The sequence below is a fragment of the Abramis brama genome (assembly GCF_963993115.1).
Source record: "Abramis brama genome assembly, chromosome: 19".
Lineage (NCBI taxonomy): Eukaryota > Metazoa > Chordata > Actinopteri > Cypriniformes > Leuciscidae > Abramis > Abramis brama.
The window spans coordinates 6,104,438-6,123,848 of record NC_139981.1 but is presented as its reverse complement, the minus strand read 5'-3'; the positions used below and the strand labels follow the sequence as shown (position 1 = coordinate 6,123,848).

Here is a 19,411-nt window from a genome sequence, read left to right as displayed (position 1 = left end):
TTAGAAGTCTAAAACGTGGATACTTTACAGACAAAAAATGTCAAAGGAGCTTGAGTTTGTTGCCCAGCCCTGTTTGTTTGAACCTTGAGAGGCGTCTACTCTCACCGAAGCTGACGCTACTCCCACAGGTGCCGGAACTCAACTCTCTCGTGAACGTGTGGATGGCCGTTACCAAAAGCTAGTGATTACAGTTTATAAAATTATAATTATAGGTATTTTTCTTACAAAAACACATCGTATGGATTACTTTAGTGATGGATGGATGTACTTTTTGGAGCTTCAAAACTCTCATTTTAAAGCTATAAAAGAGCCAGGATATTTTTTAATATAGCCGAACTCCGATTGTGTTTGGCTAAAAGAATCTGTCATATACACCTAGGATGTCTTATTATTTTTTATTCTGTAGCGGAAACAAGCTTCCATAATTTTTACAGTTCTATAAAAATAAAATGTAACATTTAAATCCCAATGTGAACCTTAACATAAAACTTCTGGATGACGGCTAAAACAAGCTGAATACCAATCGTTGCATTAAAAAGTGTTTACAATTTCATGAAACTGATTTCAAATACAGAAACAACATACTGATAAATATGTTTGAAAATGACAGTTGAATGACTGAATGCTTGCTTGAGTGCTTGAGAAGGCATCTGTTATCTCATTCATGGATTATGGCCTGTGGAGGATTTGTGGGTCAAATGCAAACAGGGATTAGATTTTACATGACAAGTTGACAACCATGAGGACAGGAGGACTTAACATTTCTCCCACCCTAAAAATAAAGGATAAATGACAATGTTTAGTTGGAATGAAAGTGAGATAATGAAAACAGACCCATGAAGCAGAAGAATTCAATCATTTAGTGAACAAAAGACTTTATTCAGTCACCTTTACCTCATTTTGAATCTGTAAACAGTAATTATACCTTTATGTGCTTAGAAATCACAACACCCACTCAGATGTGATCTATATGATATATAAAGTAAAAGCAAACTAGATTAGACATTCACACAGAATCATATGTCCATTATTTCTCTCTCAACAATTTCAAGTGCATGGTGGCTTATTTAAAGGAATGTTCTGGATTCAATACAAGTTAAAGAACCCGAGACATAATGTTTCTGCACAGGAAGTAAACAGAACACTTTGAGAAACATTCCCACTTCAAAAAAGTACATTTAGACAACTTTAAGAGCTCAAATAATAAATGTTTTACAGAATAACTCATGTCAAGGCAGCGTTCCTGTAGCTCCAGAAGTACAGCATAGTGCTAGCAATGCTAAAGTTTAGCTTTCCAGGGAATGCATGAACTGATAAAATGTATACCTTGAATGCAATACAAGTCGCTTTGCATAAAATAATCTGTTGATGAGAAGATAAGTGCTTTAACAATCATACCAGCTGCACATTTCTGCTTTTAAACCATCTGGAAAAGCTGCCCCAATGTACTCCCATTTTAAGTGCACTACACTAAAATTATTTCCTGTGCTAATCAACATCATGCCACTTATACTGAAGAAGATTTCAATTTTGGTCCAGTACAGAACTATGAAAGATCTTTGATGAGTAAACATCAACACAGGCTTTCATGTGCATGGACATTTTAGAAGCGCTTTAGAGCGAGTATGCGGGTCCACAGGTGCTCTGCAGAGATGCTGGGGAGTTTCTGAGAGTTTCTGACCAAGACATACATCCCTCCTGCAGCGGACACAAGTCCACACAGCCACAGACCTCGAGTGATCACCTGCAAAAGACCAGCAAGACATTTACTGATGGATCACAATCTGTTATTATTGTACTGTGCCGTGAGAAACTTCCCAAACGTTTTTAAATCCAACTTTCCTGCAGGCTTCTAAAGACATCTGCTGGGATTTCCATTCAGTTTGTACTTAAATGAAAAGCACTATGTTTACATTTCACTTCATTAACAATGCAGTCTTTGGTTCTAATGGGGAAAAAAAGTCATTCTGCATTTATAATTATAGTCTACAGTCTACACTACAGTTCAAAAGTTTGGGGTCAGTAAGATTTATTAAATGTGTTTATTCAGCAAGGATGCATTAAATAAACTAACATTTACGGTGTAACAAAAGATGTCTATTTCAAATAAATGCTGTTCTTTTGAACTTTTTATTTATCAAAGAATCCTGAAAATGTACTATGGTTTCCACAAAAATATGATGCAGTGAGACTGTAACGTTGATGATAATAAGTTTCTTGAGCAGAAAATCAGCTGAATCATGTGACACTGTAGACTGGAGTACTGATGCTGAAAATTCAGCTTTGCATCACAGGAATAAATTACATTTAAATACAGTGCAATGCATAAGTGAATACACCCATGCTAAAGTTGACTAAAAAGAGGAATAAAAAATCATATTTTGGAAATTGAACTTAATGCCTTAATTTAAAAAATTAGGAAAAATCCAACCTTTAAGGACACCAATTTTCTTTGTGAATGAATAATGTATCGTAAATAAATAAATGTTCTTCCTTAAAATACATGGTGCATAAGTGAGTACACCCCTATGTTAAATTCCCATAGAGGCAGGCAGATTTTTATTTTTAAGTATTTAAAAAAAAAAAAATTTAGGATACTATGCATCCTGATAAAGTTCCCTTGGCCTTTGGAATTAAAATAGCCCCACATCATCACATAGCCTTCACCATACCTAGAGACTGGCATGGGGTACTTTCCATAAGATCATCTCTCAATGCAAATCAAACTAGCTTTTAGGCTAACTGAAATAAAATCATGCCAATCTCTAGGTATGGTGAATGTGATGATGTGGGGCTATTTTAATTCCAAAGGTCAAGGGAACTTTATCAGGATGCATAGTATCCTAAAAAAAAATACTTAAAAATACTTAAAAATAAAAATCTGCCTGCCTCTATGGGAATTTAACATAGGGGTGTACTCACTTATGCACCATGTATTTTAAGGAAGAACATTTATTTATTTACGATACATTATTCATTCACAAAGAAAATTGGTGTCCTTAAAGGTTGGATTTTTCCTAATTTTTTAAATTAAGGCATCAAGTTCAATTTCCAAAATATGATTTTTTATTCCTCTTTTTAGTCAACTTTAGCATGGGTGTATTCACTTATGCATTGCACTGTATATTTTAAAATAGAAAACAGATATTTTAAATTGTAATAATATTTCACATTATTAATGTTTTTACTGTATTTTAATCAAATAAATGCAGCCTTGGTGAGCATAAGGAACATAAAACATCTTATAGACCCTACACTTTTGAATGGTACTGTCTGCAATTCTGCTTACTGTGCAGTACTGTACATGGCTTATTAGAAAAAATAAATAAATATAATAAATATAATTTCATAGTGCATTGCATTGTAGGATACAGAATTTGTTGTGCACATATTCTAGAAAAATAAATCAAAAAGTTTAACAGTTAATTTCACAGTTCAACATACTTTGATTAGTTCCTGAACTACAGCAGGAAATTTTGGAGTTTCAAATAATAATAAAAAACCCTCAAAGAACACAATGAAACTTTTTCTACCATCAGACTATAATGTGCTATTACGACCATAACTCTGATGGATCCTCACGTGAAATGATTTGTTAATAGCTCAGAGTGGAAATGCTGTTTTAAAACTCTGTTTTCAGCCTCACACGGTTCCTGATTTCACACTGACATGAGTCATTTGTTCTCTGGCACTTTCAAACACACAGGTTTGTTTTTTCTTCACCTTATCTTGCCAATGCCAGCGATTCACCGCTTCATGGTACCGTGTTCTGGTGAATGTGACCTGAAAGCCAAGCAATCAGACATATGAATTAGTGAACAAAAATATCAACAATAAACATGATAATACACAACACTAAAAAGCTCTTACCATTGTGTAAAGGGGGATGATTGTTTTTGGCATGATGACGTGAAGGATATTGTCCAGGTATTTTCGGAACAGGAAATATTTGGAATTGACATGCGCCCTCATCTACGACACAAATCACATAATGAGTGAAGCTGATAGCAGCATTTAATGTTCTAGCTCGTGGCCTGGTCTAAACCTCTTGAAAACAAATGTGTGTCTGTGTATTTTTCACACTGCCATCAGTAATGAGGTTGACCTGTCTCACTGTGGTCTGCGTGTCACATCTGATCAGCTGGTGGCAGAGTGATTACTGCTACTGTGTGAAAAAGTGTCAGTTTGTGTTTGTACTGTATGTGTGCATTCAACTTAATGACCAGAAAAACAAGGGCAGCCTTGTCTAGCAGCTCTGATAAAATAAATAAATAAAGTCTGTTATTGCAAGCAAGTTCCAGTAAGTAAATCAGATTAACTACACTTGAGTTGCAGGTGATGTGGGAAGTCACCTAGTGTTCAGATACAGTACTGCAGCTGATATGAGTTGATGGCGTACCTCTACATAGTTGTACATGGCCAGGTCAGCTATGGCGTGATCGTCAGGTACTCGAACTCTGGTGTATTCTTGAAGAACAGCAGCTGCAGATAGAAAACCATTCATGTACTTCTATATTGTATCTTCAATAGCGGCTCTCCCCGGTTATTTATGTGTATGTTTTACACACACTGTGAGCACTTTTTTTTTTATGTCCCTGCAATTAAGACCAAATATTTGGCATCTCTTAGCCTGGTTAAAACCAGACCATTCTCAGTAGTAACTGAGTTATGGTCTGGCAAAGCTCCATAGACAAATCATTTCCAAAGGGGCGTCACCAACGGACGTCGCTCAAATGCCTCTGGGCGCAGTTGGATAGACCTAAAACCAATCAGAGCGATCGTCATCGTGTAAAGCCATATGCTGCGTCCCAATTTGCCTAAGTTACACTACGCCATAAAAGTATGTACTCTTTTTGTGAAGAAAAGATATTTACTTTTGAATGTGTAGCAAAAAAGTAGGCAAGCTTTAGGACATACTACTTCGTCATCTTTATCGGACGGATCTGTCGCGTGCATCCTGTCACTTAAACTGCCCTGTCAATCATCGTGTCACAGTTAAAATCCTCTATTAAATCTAATTTAATTCCCTACCGTTTCGGAGAGAAATGTAGTAGTACGTTCATCTGCCAGTGGGTCTTTTATGGAGACTGTCCTCATGTGTTTGCAATTTGAATATAATAATGCATTTAAAAGTTGAACGGACATCGCTCAAATGCCTCTGGGCGCAATTGGATAGACCTAAAACCAATCTGAGCGATCGTCATTGTGTAAAGCCCGCCTCAACGTTTCTGATTGGTGCCGCGATTTCGACGGCATGGAAATGGGCTTGAATGAGCTCTTTGCCAGACTACTTCTGGAGCAAATCTGAATTTGCCGGAAGTTGTCTGGGTTTTCCCAGGCTAGGCATCTCTTAGTTCCCTCTTGGCTTTTATATAGTAATTATAACCCATATTGCTAACTAGCAATCATCCTGTGATTTTACTCTGGGATGAAATGATTCAAACTTTTGAGAAATGTAATTCATTTATATTACTTTAATTTACTTAATGAATTCCTTTCATTTTAGAAATGTTTTGAACTTGATTTTTCTTGTGAAGCCGGTTCTGTCTTACCAATGTTTTCATCCAACTGGTCCATAATTTCGTCGATAACTAGACAATCCTCAAAGCCCTGTGAATCAAAATAAAAAATAAATGAGCTTTCTGGGCTTTCACTTAAAACACTCTATCTAAGACAACTCACATTTATTGGTTATTCATATTCCTCCACTTTTTCACTGAAAATTTCACTGACCACAATATTAAAGGGGTCATGACATGGATGGATATGACATTTTACAGAAAGATAAAATAAATAAATAAAATATATATATATATATATATGTGTGTGTGTGTGTGTGTGTGTGTGTGTGTGTGTGTGTGGAAAAACGATCATTTTCATTCTGCTTCAGCTTCATTCTGACCTGTCTGAAATGATCCGTTTTTAAGGGGCGGCTCCTTTAAGGCTTGTCAGTAAACGGCCACTTATGATTGGCTAACATCACTGCATAGGAAACAGTATCAACGTCCCCTCGCTATTGCACGTGAGTAAGCGTTTTAAAAACATCCATATAAAAGTGTAATTTACAGACAAAGCATTATGAAATCATTTACTGCGGTTTGTGATGCAGCTGCTGTGAGATTTAATATAAAGTCGGCTGCTTCATCTTTCAACAAAAGTTTCTTTACACTGTGCCTCATTTACAAAACAAAATGCTCCGAACAAACATGTAATCCTCCAATGCGATCTGGGACGTCATTAAAATAAACCATCCTTGTTTTTGAAGTCAGTACAGAGACGCAAATGAGCAGTTTAACCTGGAACTTTCTTTCACTCTTCCATTTGTCCTGTTGTTGGCAGACTCAAGAACATGGAGTATGTCAGAAACTGAACGCACGTCTGTATACTGTATCCAGTGTAGACAGCATCAGTGATTATAATGGCTTCTATTTGCTTTTGACTTGTTGCTCTCAAAAGTCTCAAGCCCCGTTCACACTACAAGCGACTTTATCGCTGCATGTCGCCAGTGGCTGGCGGTGAGGTCGTTAGTGGGCGTTCTCACTTCTGGTTGCCTAGTAATGTTTGTGAGTGACATTCACGGATGTTACGTGTTGTAGACAACAAATCTGTTTTCTTGCCGCTACAAGCTAACATTTTGGAAGGAAAAGTCAATATAAATGGAATCAGTACATAAAATGCATAATATTAAAGATGAATGAGAAACAGCGAGTGCCCTGTGCCATCGCGGCTATTTAACTGCAGAAAATGGGCAAATACTGGTCTTTCTGAGTTCACGAAACCATTCGGGCTCGGAATCAGCACGGCGAGTACCACTGTATGTACACAGACATATCATAAATTATTGGACAGTTTCTGACTGCTAAAATAAACTTCTCATTCATCTTGCCTCGGTCAGACGCTGCACTGAAGAGTGACGGATCACGTGTGCTCCACTGACTTCACTCCTATTGGTTGTCGCTCGCGAAAGTCGCTCTTCATTTGCATAAAGTTAAACATTTCTCAACTTTGTCGCGTCGCCAGACACGCCCCATCCAGTCGCCAACGGTCGCGACCGCGCGTGTCGCCGGAAGTCGCCCGCACCCCATTGAAAATGAATGGTATCGCTTCGCTTGGTCGCGTGTAGTGTGAACGTACCTTCAGCCATTAAACGACTGAACGCCAGTGGGCGGGGCCTATGGTGTGATGATGTGTAAGTATTTGTCAATGTCTTGCTCTGGAGGCAGTCATATACAAATATATTTGCCTGTGTGACGTTACAGATCCCACAATATCAAAACAAGACATTTTTGGAGCTTGTTTAAATAAATGCTTTGTTTATAATGAGGAGGAGCTCTGAAACTTGCAAGATGTTTTAATGGTACAAAGACCTCTTGAATGTCAAAAGATCAGGGCAAATGTGATTTCTCATGTCATGACCCCTTTAAAATAAGGTCCATATCAGGGTTATTATACTTTTCTCAAACTAAATCCATTAAAAAAAAAGAAGTTACTTCATAAAATATATTAAATAAAATAAAAACATGAACTCATTTAGTTTAACTTGATGTGCTAAAATAACTCAAACTGAAATAATAATGAATAAAAACTATATAGACACATTAAAAACAAAACTAATAAAAAATGCTAAAGCTTTAACAACTAATTCAAACTATAAATGTAAACTATAATAGTATCTCAATGATAACACTGGTCCATTTTCTGGTCAAGCCTGTAAAAAGATGATTACATGTTCGAGAGCTACTGGAATATTTCTGTATACTGTTAATTGCATTTCAGCTGCAAATTGCAACTTGATGTTGAGGTTATGTTAACCTCATTGGGAGCAATTACAGCTGGAGTCTAACTGAAAAAAACTTGATCAGAATGAATATCCACTTACCGCATTCATACCTTGACCATAGAACGGGACCACAGCGTGGGCCGCATCTCCCATGAGAACACACTTATCAAACAGATGATACGGGGAGCACTTCACGGAGACCATGGCCTGAGCCGGCAGCCGGAAGAAATCCTGTTTCAGAGCCTCACTGAGAAAACACAAACACACTCCGTCTGACAGAATACACGCACGAGCAGATAACGTACATGCATATACAACACTGGCTCTTTTCTTTCTGACACAATGACTCACTACTTAATTATGTTAATTATGAAATTTAACGTAGGCCAATCTCATCCAAAGCCTCCTTTTAATAATTTTTTTTTAAGCATTCCACCCTGTATTTCTTTGCACATTTACTTGTTATTATTCTGCATATATTATGAAAGACTGAAATGGAATATTTTATATAAAGGTCAGTGTCAAATTAAGATGCAGAAGATAATTAAATATCACCCTCATTGTTGTTTCAAACCCGTATGACTTTCTTTACTCAGTGGATCACAAAAGTGGGTCACTTTATTTAGATACAATAAGAAAATAGTGACTGTGACTTTCATTCCACCACAAATCTGACAGATTGATTGACATATTGACATAACAGAATTTTCATTTTTGGGTGCACTGTACTTTGTTTATAATTTAATACATCGAAAACCAAAACATGAACATCACTGACATCGACTCATAAACCCAAAAATATAATTATATTATGCAAAATATCAAATTATCATGCACTAGCATTCAAAAATCTGGGGTCAGCAAGATGCTTTTTAAAAAAAGAAAGAAATTAAAAGCAAGGATGCATTAAATGAATCAAAAGTGACAGTAAAGACATTTATAGTGTTTCAAATCAATTCTGTTCTTTTGAACTTTCTATTCTTCTTTCAAAGAATCCTTTTAAAATGTATTGCTGTTTCTACAAAGAAATAAAGCAGCACAACTGTTTTCAACATTGATAATAGTAAGAAATGTTTTTTGAGCAGCAAATCAGCATATTAGAATGATTTCTGAGGGATCATGTGACACTGAAGACTGGAGTAATGATGAAATTCAGCTTTGCATCACAGAAAAAAAAAAGAAGGAGAAAACAGTTGTTTTAAATTGTTATAATGTTTCACAATATTACAGTTTTTTACTACCCTGGAAATCCAGAGTTCTCACGAGAGCACAAGTTGTTGTTGGTGTCGAGTAATGATGCTCATTAAATATGCCCCTGTATCCGAGCTGCACCAATCACATCGGGTTATCTGATATAGGCGTCGAAGTCATTAGTAAACATTGCAAGATGGCTATGGATGAACACCAGTTGTTTGAAACGGCTTTGGCCGCTACAATGAACGAGTTAGACTTGGCGCTCGAAGACGGCGCTCAAATCGTTACTTTGCAAGAAGTGCGTTTTTGCTGTTTTGCCGACTGGATACGGCAAGAGTCTAATCTACCAGTTAGCTCCGCTGGTAGCTAAGCGTATGGGGCTTGTTGTGATTGGTCGTAGTGTTATCCAATTGCGTGCAGTGAGATTTTCAAATGCATGCTTGGTGCCGCCCCCTCGAGCTGGCCGATTTTCATTAGTCGATGCCAGACCCTTAATCTTTTAGATTTAGGCCTGGATTTCCAGGCTAGTCTAGTTTTTTACTGTTTTTTTAATCAAATAAATGCAGCCTTGTTGAGCATAAGAGATTTCTTTTTTTAAATCTTACCAACCTCAAACGTTTGTATTGTAAACCCAAGTCTTTTTGTTGGAACTTTCAATGCTCAAAGTATGTGTAACAGAGTGCTGAATTCTTTTTACAAGCAAATGTAAATCTTGAGCAAAATGAGAACATCTTCAGTTGACACTACAGTCGATGTTTGAAACTCATTTACATTTCTGCAAGGCTTGGAATCACTCACTGTCCTCACCCCTGTCATCTCAGTACTGTATCTCCCCATCATCGCAGCATTCATATTAATAAAGAAAACACCCGCTGACCTGTGTCTATTAGAGTACAATTTCACACCTAACCAAGATGTCCTCTAGACCTGAGAGTAGCATGAAGCAGACTGAAAGAGAGAGAGAAAGAGCTGTACTCACACTCCTATTAGAGGTATAGAGTCAGGGAAGTATTGCTGGAAGAAATGAATGACCTCGTCACCGCTGCGGATCTTCTCGAAATCTTCAAAGGGCATGAAGAGGGTGCATGTGAACGTCCTGTCCTTCAGAAACAAAATCAAAAGGAACATGATTTTCCACAAGGAAACTACAACATAACCAAAGCAAAAGATTATAAAGTACCTTCAAAATGCATTTGGAGGCCGAATTATTTGAATTATTCATAAACAGTTGTCATCAAACAGTAAATCTAAAGACCCTGAATATACTATGAAAAAATACAGACATGAAATATACTATGAAAGACCACATCAGAAATAATACTGTAATAATAATAATAATAATCTAGAACAACTGAAAAAGTCACAGAAAACTTTAATAAATAATAAAATATTCTTTAATATTTAAAAACAATTATTATTATCATACTCACAAAAATTACTTTAATAAATAATAATAATAATAATGAATAATCACAGAAAACAAATAAATACTACAATTATAAAATATTCATTCATATTTAAAAACAATAATATAAATTATTATTGTTCAAAAATAATAATAAAATATTCTATAAAATAATAATAATCACAAAAAATTAATAGATAATTAAAAAAATATATAAAAAACTAAATATTAAAATAATAAAATATTCTATCAATTAAAATAATAATAATAATTTAATAATAATAATAATCTAAGAAAATGAATAGAAAATAACAGAAAACTTTTATCTTTAATATTTAAAAACAACAACAATTATTATTGTTATCATTATCATAAAAATAATTAATAAAAGATTCTATAAAATAATAATAATAATCACAAAACATGAATAGATAATCACAAAAACATGAAATAATAAAATAACAATATATTCTTTAATATTTAAAAATAAAAATCACAAACATTTGAATAAATAATAAAATATTCTTTAATATTTAATAATAATAATAATACTGATAATGAATAGATAATCACAAGTTGATAAAATAATAAAATATTCTTTAATATCTGATTATTATAATAAATATAAAAAACTTTAATATAATAATATTAAGCGACTGAATGCTTAACTTTAACACACTGGATAAACTTTAAAATAATAATAATAAAAAAACCTCTGCATGCAAGTAAAAAAACAGCAATATAACAGGGTAAAAACCACAGGAAATTATTAAATGACCTCACCAAGTTAGGCAGGGCAATCATCATAAAAGTGTTCCTGGGCCAAATGTGCAAATAATTGGGCTCCATCGCGAACTTAGAGGACGGGGAGAGAGAAATAGAGATGTGAACAGACAAAATGAGGGCAGATATGTATGAAGACTGCTGGGTAACATGCTGTGACGCTTACATCTCCATCTTTAGGAGGCATGGTGAGCTCCATGTACCCGTGGGGAATGTACGTCTGGCTGTAATTGAAACGACTTTGCCGTAAGAACTGCTTCCTGACAGCAGAGAAAGCTCCATCACAGCCTACGATCAGATCAGCCTGCAACTCCTTCCTTTGGCCATCAGGTCTGTTGAGACACCAGATCTCATTTGCATCTCTACTGAAATATAATCTACAGACTGAAGTGAATTTGCAAACTCTTGTGATCACATGACCCTGTCAGGCAGCCAAACCTGACCCCAGTGATTGAAGTTACATTCTTAAAGGTATAGTTCACCTAGAAATTAAAATTCTGTCATTATTTATATACCCACATCATTCCAAACCTGCATGTTTGTATTTTAAATGTTTGTAATGACATGAAGGTCAGTAAATAATGTCAGAATATTCATTTTTGGTTACTATTCCTTCACATGGTATTTCAAAGGATACCATAGTATTATTTACTCAAAAACATTTCATTACCATGTCCAAAATAGAGACAGAAAGACATTTAGAGAGAAAGAAACACTGTTTACCCGATAAAGGTCATTGCTCCTGTTTTTGGACTCCAGTCGTGCAGCTTGTGATTAAAGTTCAGTGTAGTGTTTGGAAACGTGTCTGCCGCTGCAAGAAAACATTTCAATTCGGCATGTTTATTCAGTAAATAAAAGCATTCATACATTTGACTGCATCCCAGTTCATATCCTTGTACTAAAGCAAGAAAAAGTATGTACTTGAAATGTATTTCGTTAACTTACAGGTCTTACAACTTAGATTTACTACCCTTTAGTCATCATGAAATAGCATTCACAAATTTGCAACCATAGTCTAATGTGCTACCATTGAAAGTTTGGAAGTTAAGGTAAGATTTTTTTTTAAAGAAATTAATATGTTTATTCTGCAAGGATGCATTAAACTGAGCAAAGGTGACAACAAACACTTTTACATTGTTTGACTGGAGACTGGAGTAATAACATCACAGGAATACATTTTAAAATATACTAAAATGGAAAACAATTGCAATAATATTTCCATAATGTTACTGTTTTCACTGTATTTTTTGCTTAAATAAATGCCGCATTGGTGAGCAGAAGAGACTTCTCACATTTAAACATTTAAAAATCTTACCGACCCCAAACTTTTGAATGCTAGTTTATTAAAAATTGAATCTGGATATTCAACAAGAGAAAATAAACAATAATAATAGGGAATGACTTGATTTTATCCATCAGGAATTTACCGGTTAAAAGTGGGCAAATGAAGAAAGAAGTTGAAAAGAGAGAAAAACACTTGCATACCACTCAGGATAGATATGCAAATAGGGACACAGGGTTTCTTCAAAAGAACCCAAAATATGTATACCTTTATTATATTGAAATATGATTTGATATAAAGTGGCACATTCAGTGGGTTGAATGAACTGCTATACCTGCTAGCAGCTCCTTGTTGAGGTTGGCTCTGTCCACTGAGAGGATGTACTACAAAAGAAACAGCATCATTACACTGAACAGCATGTTTAGGGTGCTTAGAGTCAGCCAGTGGAATAATGACATGTTTAATCCCTATTATGCATGTTCTGGATTACATATTTTTAATCTAAAATGATGGATTTATGACAGATGTGGAGTTCAGTCACCTGATCTCCATATACACACTATCTACAGCTTAGCATCATGAAACACATCACTGCCATCAATCCATTGTGTGTGTGTGTGTGTGATATGATAATGATTTAAATGCAGTTCTGTTTCTGTCCATCTGCTGGTTTCTAGTAATCATAATCTCTGCAAACCCCATGATTCACAAAATGAACACTAGGTCAGAGAAACTTTCCCATGTCCACGGTTTTTAAAGCATATCTGAGGGCTTTTTGCCTCATCCGCCAACAAGAAACAGTGTCTCCACAAACCAATTTCCAGGCTGTGATATATATTTCTCAGAGAAACAGGATTTTCAACAAGGATATTCAGAATAGTGGTTCTCAGATAGTTTTGCTTCAGGTCTAATATTTAATATTTCACATAAAATATTATATTGTACAACAGTGAATAGTATGATGAGCTACACAGGATCAAAAACGCTAATTTATTAATATGCTAAATTATTCAAATGATACACAGCTTACTTTTTTATTTGTTTTTCCCCATAAATTTCAATGATAATATGATGACCTACACAGGCCCAAAAATGCAAATGTATTAATTTGCAAAATTATCCAAATTGTACACTTCCAAATTGTATATACTTCTAATTTTTTAATTAGTTTCTTATTAGTTATTAGGTTTTTTTCATTTATTAATTTTCAATGATAAGGGAATGTAAAGCAATCTATACATGTTGCTTTACATTCGGATGCATTTCTGTCAAACTACTGTCACATTTGATACAAACCACAAAACACATTTTTCTCTCTTTTCAATATTTATTTACATTTACGTGTATTTGAGATAAATATATTTATCTTTTTAAGTAATAATTCCTTTTTGCATGGAAAGGTGTAGATACAATATGACAGGAAACGAAACATAAGTGCTGATTTCTCATAAACAGAAGGAAAAAAGGCAATGCCAAAGTCCTAATTGACACTTTTATGTGTACATTATGATTGTAATGATTAACAAACTGGTTTTAAAGGAGAAGGTTGTATTGACTCTGCTGGGGTCACTGGTCACGGTGCTCAAGTTATGTATCAGCGGACTTCATTCATGGATGTATGTCTGATGTAAATGTTCTCAACTAGTGGGTGAATAACCCTATAGCTGCACAATACCTTCACAACAACCTGTCATGTGACTAAGCAATTCTGAACTGCTATAGCATATCTCATCTGCTAGATTGCTTGTATATTGTTGCAAAATGTAAACTAACCTATATTATCGTCCAGGCAGCTCTAATCTGCTAAATGCAACTATAAGGCATGAAGTTATTCTAAACATTACCATCATGATGTGTATTGTGTGGTGCTATACAAATAAATTTGACTTGAATTGACTGAGGTAAGCATCCAGAGGGGAACATTTTGAAGCTACTGCATTTGTGTGAATATGTGATGTGACATGTAAATAGTTATTTGTTACCTGTCCCTTCTTGCCGTAGGGTATGGGAGAACGTTTTCCATTCGTATTATGGATCATACGGGCATGCATGGGAATGCCTTTAGAGACTATCTAAAAGAAAGGAAAAAAACAGGTTTGACTGTCTAAACTTACTGTTAAAGACATTATATCAGCAAGGAAATTGTATCAGGAACAATATATATTTATTTAATTTTCAGCATCATTACTCCAGTCTTCAGTGTCACATGATCCTTCAGAAATCATTCTAATATGAAAATTTGCTGCTCAAACATTTCTGTCACAATTCAGTTATGTTTCATGTCTGTCATGTGATCCCCTGTTCAAGTCATGTGATCCTGCCATGTGTTCCCTTGTCTGATGTGTCATGTTGTCATTGGTTCAAAGTTTTAATTGTTCACAGGTGTCCCTTGTCTTGTCATTAGTCTTGTGTTGGACATGGACATGGACATGGCGCTTACCAACCATGGTTACAGTGAAACAAAACTTGACCAAGACACATGGCAAACATGAGGGCTTAAATACACACAAGACTAATGACAAGACAAGGGACACCTGTGAACAATGAAACAATGAACCAATGACACCATGAGACATGAGACAAGGGAACACATGGCAGGATCATATGACTTGAACAGGGGATCACATGACAGACATGAAACAGGAACATGTAACATAACCGAATCGTAGACAATTTCTTATTAATATCAATGTTGAAAATACTTTAATACATCCTTGCTGAATAAAAGTATAATTTTTTTCATATATATATATGTGCATGATTGTACATGTACATATATACATATGAAGAAAATAATACTTTTATTCAGCAAGCGTAGCCCTAAGCGTAACCCTAAATCTATTTTGGGAATGATCTGGGTTGATGGGAATGTTGTTCCAGGACCAACAAAGGATGTTGATCCAGGCAGATGTCCTGCTTAGGTAAATCACGTTATGCATTTCAAATACAAGGGCTCGCAGCAGCTGCATCCATCCAGCGTATACATCTAACGCTTCAGACTGACTGTCACACTCTGTCAGATATGAAAAGTCGTGTTAACTCAGGGTTCCCGATCTGGCATTCCTGGCTCGGTCAGGCTGAAAAGTCATACAAGTGTAAAATAACCAAATCACAGAGACTATGCTCACTATATGTGCCGACAAAATACATTACAATTCTGCACCAAAATTCAATACTTACTGTAATGACTGTGTAAGTACTTAGTGTAAGTACCATTTGACCTAGTTTCACATGTTCACACTTCCTCATGGTATTTTCTTTACTTCCCTCTGAGGGAAAAGTTCCACCACACAAAATGTATGAGTTGTTATAGAAAATACTAGTTAGGCAAGTGCTTTGCAATTAAGCAATTAATTTGCATGCCTCTAAAAAACATACATTGTGATAGAAATAGGTAACATAATGAACCCAGCTTCAGGGGTATTGTGTATTTTAATAAATGTCCTGTACTGTAAGTCACTGTAAATAAAGGCATATGCTAATGACTACTTACTATGCTACTTATTCACTGTGCTATGCATTATTTAATAGAGTGAAAATATGTTTTCATGATTTCTTTCCAGTTTGAGCAACTATAAACAGCTCTCTTATAAAGAGGACACAAATGTATGTAAACTGCACGAAACTCCCACAATAAACAAGTAAATGACTAAACCCACCTTATCCTCCATTCCCACATATTTCAGGGCCTGGCGCCCCCTATGGGACAGGGCCAAGTTGATGCTTCGACCCCTCACGACTTTTGCCTGCCGAATATCTAACAGGACAAAAAGTTTGAATGAACAGGTTAGTTAAAACACAAGTTAGAAAGAAATTTGAATCCCTTATTTCTATCTTAAATCCTTCCACAAGATTATAAGTGTGCTTAAAGGTGTTGCAGTATGCTGTGTGAATAATAAAAAGTGAAGTGATTTAATTGAGATGCAGAATCACGTCCTTCAAATAAAGTCTCAATTAATGCTGGTTTGAGAGATAGATTATGTCTTCACCTTCCCGAGATTCAAATACTGCAACGTCAAATCCTCGTTTGGCAAAGAAGCAGGCGTTCAAAGATCCAACCTACATTGACAGGGTTAGAAGAAGAAGTAGATTATGACAGTAATAATATCTGTGCATGTACTAACAAAAAACACAAACGTATTAAATAAATGACTGCCTGTTTTTTGGATATGTGCTGTGATAATACCACCATGTGCAATGTAAATAGTACATATCATGGTATTTGAAAATGTTAATAATTTACCATTACAGATTATACCACCTGTACCATGATTCAGTCACAGTACATTTTTGTAAGAGTGTTGAAAATTACATTGGATTTTAGGGCTTCTAGAAAGCTTGCAATGACCTATTTTATTTCCTATGAACTTATACTTAACTATAAACTTTTAAGCATAGTAAAGAAGGAGGAATTAAAGAGATAACGTAGAACTGAAGATTCTGGCTGATTTTATTTTAATCATTTTATTTGAAAAGGATACTGCTGAACTTTATCAGGCCCAAAGTACCAGCACAGTTCTAACCAACAAATATCATTGCACCATATTATTTACAGACACCATTCTTGTGCTTTGTGCCAAGTGCAATTTTATATAACAATATCATATTTTTATCATCAATCTTATTGATGTCACTTCCTTAAGCATAATATCAGAAGAATGTTTAGCCTAAAGTTGGTTTATATGGTTACAAACTCATAAAGACTAAAGAGAAAATAACAAAAGCACACACATAACTCACTGGAATCATACATGAATATTAAATTCTGGTCTTTGATCAAAGACATGAACTGTTCTGTTGTTAGTCAAAAGCAAGTGGAATCGGGGGGAGGGACATTCTCATTATAAAGAGCATTTGATTGGACAAAACCTCTGTGGTGCAGGATGAGTCATTGTTGTTGTATCTTGATCCACTTATTTAACAGGAAGTGTATTTTCAATTAATTTTTGTCAACCTACACCAGCATACATATGACCATTTAAGCGCATTGACTAAATTGCCCTAAAGTCTTATTTGAATGTGTTTCATGTTTGAATGCTAATGTCAACACCTTCTGTAACATAATGGAACATTTACAGAGTTTCATAACCACTTTGTCAATCATTAACATGCTCCTCATGTGCAGTATGTTATAACAGAATTACTATCTCTGAATTACTGTGATTAACAAAGGTCACATTCTAAAATAATTGTCCAATTGTTTTTTATAGTGCACATTTTCTAATGAGTAAAACATCTAACAGACCACCTGAGTCAGACTCAAACTACTAATTAAATTTCCCTTTCATTGGTCTGTCATTTTCTGAGTGATTTTTCAAATACTCAAACATCCAGTGATTGATTTGATAGACAGTAAATGGTGATTGACAGCATTATAAGATATGTAATCAAGTCATAAAGATGCAATGATTCTCACCAAACCGCCTCCCACTACCGCGATCACTTTCCTCTTACTGCAGCTGGATTCATGTGTGTGTGATGAAACAGTCTCCATGTTTAACAATTCTGAGGTATTAGATGATTTAAATGGGGTCTGCTGGAATCAGACTGTGAGGGTGAATGAGTTTCTATGAGTTTTAGAGCAGGTTTTTGTGGTTATGAAGGAGGAGCGACACAAAGTCAAAAAACTCAGCTCATAATCCAGGATGTACATAGTTCATATTCTTTAATATATCACCACCTAGCGGAAGTAAATAAAACTTACACGGATTAGTGTACTTGGCTCGACGTCAGGACAACATTGACGCATCCATAACGTGATTATGTGAGCGTTCACATGGGTCAGTCTTTTCGTCGGTCATGGATATCTGAGATTTACTCTGTAAACGTCGTGATCTGTCAAAATTGGAATACTCAGAATCTGTAATAATTACTTCGGGATTTTACCTGACAAAACAATGCCGTGACCCGGATTCGAACCGGGGTTGCTGCGGCCACAACGCAGAGTACTAACCACTATACGATCACGGCGAGCCACTCAGCGGACGGTCATGAACACTGACATTTAGATGGATGATTGTTAAAGCAGCCACAAAGTATACATTTCACACATTTTCTTGAAACATTAATACATTTTTTAATACAATACATTAATCTTAAAACATTCATTTGCCATATTGATAAACAGCAGTTATAGCAACGTATTTTCATATTGTAAAACAAGCAATTTGTGCATAAATGTTTAAGTTCACCATTATTCAACTCTGGGACAGTTGCCTCATGCAATTTAGACCAGTGAAATATTTTCCTCATTTCCTAATTTATAATTACCCGATTGTACTCTTATTCTATTTTCAAAAAGTGCCCCCCAGCAACCCCGAGTTTTTTATTTATTTATTTTTAGTTTTGTTCTGTTTTATTTTTGTATGCATAATGATGTTCACGAAAATTCATGTATAATGTTAATGTTCATTCAGTAATAAAAAATAATAAAATAAAAAACTAACACTGAGCCTTTCACTATGCTAAAACTTCCCCAAAGTCCAATTTCTGTGGCCTTTCTCTAATTCCACACATTTTCCAGTTACAACTAAATATTCTGGAAACCTGGAAACGATCATTCAAATAAATAGTTCAACCCAAAAATTAAATATTGTCATCATTTACTCACCCTCAAGTTGTTCCAAACATGTATGAGTTTCTTTCTTCTGCTGAACACAAAAGAAGATATTTTAAACAATGTTGGTAACCAGACTGTTGATGGCACCCATTGACTTCCATAGTGTTTTTTTTTTTTTCCTACTATGGAAGTCAACAAAGACTATCTAATAACACAATGGGAGTGAGACCCATCAACTGTTTGGTTACTGACATTCTTCCAAATATGTTCTTTGGTGTTCAACAGAAGAAAGAAACTCATACAAGCTTGGAACAACTTGTAAATGATGACAGTTTTTAATGTTTTCTGTGAACTATCCCTTTAAATCATGTGTCTCTTTAAATACTCAACGTGCTCTCCACTAAACCT

General features: G+C 35.2%; 1 protein-coding gene across 1 annotated transcript; it reads right to left on the bottom strand.

Annotated features, from left to right (window-relative positions):
- Window positions 1-381: 381 nt before the first annotated feature.
- On the bottom strand, window positions 382-18,097 carry kmo (kynurenine 3-monooxygenase). Its single transcript, XM_084093772.1, has 15 exons — window positions 17,861-18,097; window positions 16,434-16,503; window positions 16,104-16,201; window positions 14,427-14,516; window positions 12,779-12,827; window positions 11,886-11,973; window positions 11,329-11,494; window positions 11,163-11,234; window positions 9,954-10,075; window positions 7,880-8,027; window positions 5,553-5,610; window positions 4,400-4,482; window positions 3,871-3,972; window positions 3,724-3,783; window positions 382-1,744 (listed from the first exon to the last, which is right to left on the bottom strand). The coding sequence occupies exons 1-15, from the start codon at window positions 17,936-17,938 to the stop codon at window positions 1,604-1,606; spliced, it is 1,425 nt and encodes a 474-aa protein (XP_083949898.1). The 5' UTR covers window positions 17,939-18,097; the 3' UTR covers window positions 382-1,603.
- Window positions 18,098-19,411: the final 1,314 nt, after the last annotated feature.